Source organism: Cnephaeus nilssonii, assembly GCF_951640355.1.
Source record: "Cnephaeus nilssonii genome assembly, chromosome: 1".
Taxonomy (NCBI): Eukaryota; Metazoa; Chordata; class Mammalia; order Chiroptera; family Vespertilionidae; genus Cnephaeus; species Cnephaeus nilssonii.
This window is the reverse complement of record NC_137072.1, coordinates 72,348,359-72,354,582: the sequence shown is the minus strand read 5'-3', so window position 1 is coordinate 72,354,582 and position 6,224 is coordinate 72,348,359. Positions and strand designations below refer to the sequence as shown.

Here is a 6,224-nt window from a genome sequence, read left to right as displayed (position 1 = left end):
TGCTTACTAAATAATTGTATTATTTCTATTAGAGAAAAAATGTAATTTTCATTATAGTGCTCTTTACTTGATTCTAAATAGTTTTTCTCACTCTAGTGATTTCAACATACTTATATACACTGGCAAGTTAAACCCAATAAACATTTGTTAAGTAACTATGATGTTCAATATGCTGTGTTAGGTGCTGCAGACAATAACATGAATATGATAAGACCAGATCACTAATGAATTCATACAAGTTATAAACACATAAGGAATTATAATAAAGGGCACGTTTCAAATTTCTGGTGTCAGAAATCAGAGCACAGCTAATAGATGATATGATGCACAGGAATATTGATACACACATTGTCACGGAGACCAGGAAAGGTCATGGTCAAGGACTAGAAAATGGACATAGTTTCAGCAGAGAGAGAGATGTGGTAGAGTGTGAGGTATTTCAAGCAATGATGAGTTAGTTGATTTGACTAGTTTTAAGATAAGAATGAAGTAGTGAGCATAAGATTTAGTGGAAGATAGAGCTACAATGATGGGTGGGACATATCATAGTTTAATTATAACAGCTGATATTTATCACATACTTCTGTGTGTCAACCAACCATGTATTTTGATCATATTACTACATGTATTATTCCTATAACTCCTACAACCATCTCATGAAGTAGATACTATTATTCCCATTTTACAAATGAGGACACATAAAGGATGCCAGATTGAGGGAGTGTGATTTAAGGTGAAGCCACAGCCTGAGGTGGTTTAAAAGTGTGGATTCTGAAGCCATAGATTTGATTTCTATCTAGCTTCCTAACCTCTTTGTGGCTTCTTTTCCTCATCTATAAAATTGGGTTGAAGGAGTAATTTCCTCATGGGATTTAATGAACATTAAATGAGAATATATATATATATATATATATATATATATATATATATATACACACACACACACACACACACACACACACACACACACACAAATAAAAGAGAAAGATGCAAATTGACCATACCTTCATGACACCCACCAGCCAATCAGGAGTGAGTATGCAAATCAACTCAACAAAGATGGTGGGTTAATTTGCATACACAGGTGCAGAGTGGCCAGGGGCGGGGCAGGATGTTCCACCCACCCCTGGCCGCTCAGGGCCTCTGGACAATGTGGGAAGGTGGGGTCGGAGCAGAAAGGTGGTGCTGGCAGCCAGGGAAAGGAAGGCCCATTGTTGCATGAATCTTCGTGCATCGGGCTTCTAGTATATTTAAATATAGTGCTTCACAAATGGTAAGTGCTATTAGTTTGAACAAAATGAATTGCTGCTTTTGTAGGTCAAATATTGACAAAATGGCTCAATAGCTAGCTAATAGGTGCTAGCTATTATTATTAATTTAGAAGACAAATGCATGCCATTAAAGGCTTTTGTCCTCTCTAATTGCATCCTATTCCTTTTTTTTCTTTCATGTGTAGATATACCAACATAATAGTACACCTGCCAGCTTTTTCACCTCATCTACTGCCTTGAAAATGGACTTTGCCACCTTCATTTTCTGAAACCAATCTGAATAGCCCTAAACAAGATGCCACAGTAACATCGAATAGTAACATTGAAATATCTGAATATTTCACACAGCCAAGAGATAATAAACTATACCATCATATCAGGGGAAATCACATAGAAAAGGCTCTGTTTGTACTTCTTCAGCAGCTGGACCATATTTGTGAAAAAGGATGACTACATACAGGCGATTTTATAAAAATATTTCAGTTAATTTATTTACTTCTTCACTACACTAATTCACTCAGGCCTTTATTCAGTTGACTTTTATTGAGCACAATCTATACGCAAAACATATCATTAAGTACAGCAAAGTATCCAAAGTATCCTCTATCAATAAGTATAATATCTGGAATTGAATCTGAACTATTGTATAACTGATGCTGAAATATTTGAACCATTAAGACAAGTATAAATGGTTTTGTGACAAAAATTTATATTCTTTTATTTTGCAAAGATGACTCTGAAGTGAACAGATTTTTTTTGCCTTAGAAATTGTATGAATTATCTATTGTGATATAACAAATTATTATAAAATTTAGCAGCATACTACAACACATATTTCTTATTTCACACAGTTTCTGAGAATCAGGAATCCAGGGAAGGTTTAGCTGAGTTTTCTGGGCCAGGGTCTCTCAGGAGGTTATAGCTATTAGACAGGGGTGTGATCATCTGAAGGCCTGACTAAGGCTATCTCATGGCCCATGCATATGGCTATGGATGGAAGGCCTCAATTCATTGTTGGCTTTTGGCAAAAGGTCTCTATTCTCCTCATGTAAGCCTTTCCCCGGGGCTGCTCTGAACGTGGCAGTTGGCTTCCCCCAGAGCCAGTGGTCCATGAGGGTGAGCAAGAAAGATGCCACAGTGACTTGATGACCTAGTCTCCGAAGTTACATGCTGTCACTTCTGCTTTCCTCTATTCATTGGAATTGAGTCACTAAGTCCAATCCATTTGTAAGGTGAGAAAGATTAGGCTATACCTCCTGAAAGAGGAGTATAAAGATGCTATGGATATATTTTCAAACTACCACAGAAGTGATGTTAATGTCTCACTTAAATAATTTAGTTGAACTTTTTTGCATGTAGTAGAACTCTGTTTGCATGTACTTGCTATTTTTTGTTAACTTTTTAATCATAGCTTTTTCATTTCCTGATTTAAAAAGTAATACATGTTCATTATAAAATCCTATATAATAAAGAGGTAATATGAAAATTGACTGTCACACCCTCACACAAGATGGTCATTCCCATATGGTCACAAGATGGCCACCACAAGATGGCTGGCAGGGGAGGGCAGTTGGGGGGGACCAGGCCTGTAAGGGAGGGCAGTTAGGGGTGACCAGGCTGGCAGGGGAGGGCATTTGGGGGAGATTGGGCCAGCAGGGGAGCAGTTAGGCGTCGATCAGGCTGGCAGGGGAGTGGTTAGGGGCAATCAGGCAGGCAGGCAGGTGAGTGGTTGGGAGTCAGCAGTCCCTGATTGTGAGAGGGATGTCCAACTGCCGGTTTAGGCCGGATCCCTGGGCATCCCCCGAGAGGTCCCAGATTGGAGAGGGTGCAGACTGGGCTGAGGGACAAACACCCCCCCCCCCCAGTGCACAAATTTTATGCACTGGGCCTCTAGTATTTAATAAGCAAAGAAAAAATGTAAAAAGTGAATCATTGATAATTCTATAATCCAGACATAACCACATTGAACATGTCTTTAGTTTGTGAGTTGTATGTACAAATACCAGTGTTCACACACATATAAACACATATTTTATGCATAGGAAATATTTTAGAATATTTGTGTGTATAGTCTTATTTATATAAGGAGAATTTAACCCTATCATTAAAATTTATTTGGGAACAATTCTAATAGCTGCATAACATTCTATGGATAAGTATTTCTTTCCTTCTTTCATCTTTTTTCTATTTTTGACATTTAGGCTATTTGTTTCTTTTGACAACAATAAATAGGAATATAGTAAGTATATTTGCATAATGTCTTTGTATGACTGATTATTTCAATATGATTCTAAAAATAGAATTATAATATGAAATTATAGCTTAATTGCTTTCAAGTTATATACATTTGTATTTCTACAGTAGTTTGAGAGCCCATCTCATTGTAATTTGTTGAGTATTTAATATTGTCACTTTTTAATCTTTACTGATTTAATAGGCCAAAAAGTATATTTTACTTTTCGTTACTTTTTGTTTTGTTGACATGCCAGTTATTTTTGCTGTTCTGTTCCAAATTCATTCATTGCTGTCAGCTTTGTGAAAGGGATATGGACCCTTTAAATATATTTTCTGTGCAGCTTGGGTGCCATGCTTTGTCAGCAGAGGGCACTGGAGAAGCACCGTAGGAGGAAGTCTGTCTTTCCTGATTCCTAGTGGCTGGCTGGTTGGCCGACTTTTTTCTCCACTGCTCTGCCCAGTGCTCGTTGCCGGTGGCTTGCAGCTTTCTCTAGCATTTATTTCCCCCACAGCTTTCCCAGTTTTTGATTGGGTTTGTGGTGGCATAGCCTGGAGCTCCAGTGCAGGCCTGTGCCCTACTCAAATCATTGCTCTCTGCACCTTGTCCTCAACTTGGTGCATGTTCCTCGAGAGGGCCCTGTGGGCTGGCCATCTAGTGAGCCACTTGCCAGGCCTTTATCCCATGCAGCTTTAAAGATGCCACAGAACCAAATCATACACAGAGTTGTCCTAGGTTTCTTCAAAGGAGGCCCTTCCAGCTCCCAGTCCTAGCAGCATCCCTGACTCTCTGTGCCGACCCTGCTGCTCGGCCTACCTGTTCCTCTAAACAGTTTCCTGGGGACCTCCAGACACAGACCCTATGTGATCTGAGCCTTGCACCTGCAGCGAAGTCCCAGGTCTCTCTGCACACCTGCCCACCTGCCCACCTGCCCCAGCTGGTCCACCTCCCAGAGGTTGTTTTCCTGCTTGCCCTGTGGCTGTGGCCCTGCTTGGTGTGGGCACCCAGCCAACTTCTCCTCCATCCAGTGGGTTGCAACCACACCTTTTCCAGTGAATTCTGAATCCCTTTTTCCAAGTTTTTCCTTTTTGGAGCACTCTTTCTCAGCCATAGGCAACCCTTTAGCATTCTCTTTCCATCTTTTAGTTATTCTCCTATCACAGCTTAATAATCCTTTATACCTAACACCCCTGTTTAAATGACTGTGTGGTTTCTGTCTCCTTATTGGACACAGACTAATTGATTATGTTAAGATACAACTTTTTCATATACTTAGTAGCCATTTGCATTTCCTCTTCTGTGATTTTACTTTACATCTCATCTGCCTTTTTTTTTTTTAATCTGTCACTTTGGGTAATTTTCTTATGTGTTCTGTAGACTTTCAATATATTAAAGGTAAATCTTTTGTCATATTTAGGACAGATACTTGATGGTACTTTAAGTTTATTTATTTAAAATATTTTCATTGATTTCAGAGAGGAAGGGAGAGGGAGAGAGAGATAGAAACATCAATGATGAGAGAATCATTGATCAGCTGCCTCCTGCACACCCCCTATTGGGGATCGAGCCCGCAACCCAAACAGTTTAATACAATGGATCTGAGAAATGCAAATGGAAGTAGTTTCCAGAATGGAAGAAAGCTGCATAGAACTCCATTTTAATATAGAGTTCATAAATAAAAACATAGATGAGACTGTGCCATTCTCAGTGTTTTGTGTTTTTTTCCAAATTGGTTTAGCAACTTGTAAATACCTTGAGCACTATTTTATAGAATGAGATGCCTTAGAGAAAAAGAGCAGAACTCCAGATTCCTTTCCTAGATTCAGCTATTAGAGCTTTGCATATCCCTTTGTATTCATTCAGTAACAATGGTTACTGTGGGCCAAGTCTTGGCCAAGCTGATTAAATATGTGAAGTCTCTGTAGTATATGTTTGGAAAAATAAAGAAAACTAGTTCAGTTGACCTAAAAACATCTTTAAGGAAGCCATCAGTAAAACAGCAAAAAAGGGGGCTCAGGTTGAGAAAATTACTCTTAAGAGTCCACAATCCTTTCCTTCCCAAAGGATTTATAGCTCTGATGCTACAGATTGCCAAAAGTCACCTACCCACATAAAGACAGCTCTAGATTTTATGAAAATATTAGAGTTTTCAAGGAGCTATAAGACGGTCACCAGCAGATTTCTTGGTGGGGGGAAGTATATGCTTCTGTTTTATTTCACTAGCTGGCAGCTTTGACTTCTGAATCATTTCTGAGAGTTGGTTGTTGATATTCCAGTTCTCTTTACAGTTCAAGCTAAACGACATTTAAACTGCGTGAAGTTGAAGGTGCCATTAAATTCCAGTTTATTTTTTCTCTATGAACGCTATTTGGAATACACAGTATCCAAGCTTATTTCAGTTACTGAAACTAAATTCAAGCTCATTTCAGTCCCACTGTGAACCTCATCACCTCTGAGAGAGACAAGCTTTTTCAACATTCAATTTTCTATAGAGTCGAGTTCATATATATTTGCATGAATGCAAGTATAGGGTGGATACACTCGTGAAATAGTAACATCTCTCTGATTTTGTTGAAGTGTTTTAGCAATAGCAGCCACTAAACTGTCGTCTCTGTTTTTACTACCTGTTTACTTCGAAGACATTTCAGTATCATAGCCTTTTCTGTACTGAATCTGAAAATGAAAAGGAGAAAAAGAATATTAAAATTTGGACACATTTA

General features: G+C 38.7%; 1 protein-coding gene across 3 annotated transcripts in view; it reads right to left on the bottom strand.

Annotated features, from left to right (window-relative positions):
- Positions 1–1,797: 1,797 nt before the first annotated feature.
- The window catches only part of RASSF6 (Ras association domain family member 6), a 59,573-nt gene continuing 55,146 nt past the window's right edge, over positions 1,798–6,224 (bottom strand). For all 3 annotated transcript variants that reach the window (XM_079767940.1, XM_079767942.1, XM_079767941.1), the window contains one exon: positions 1,798–6,177. In XM_079767940.1, the coding sequence (XP_079624066.1) occupies positions 6,102–6,177 (76 nt within the window). In that variant the 3' untranslated portion in view covers positions 1,798–6,101. The remainder of the gene's footprint in view (positions 6,178–6,224) is intronic.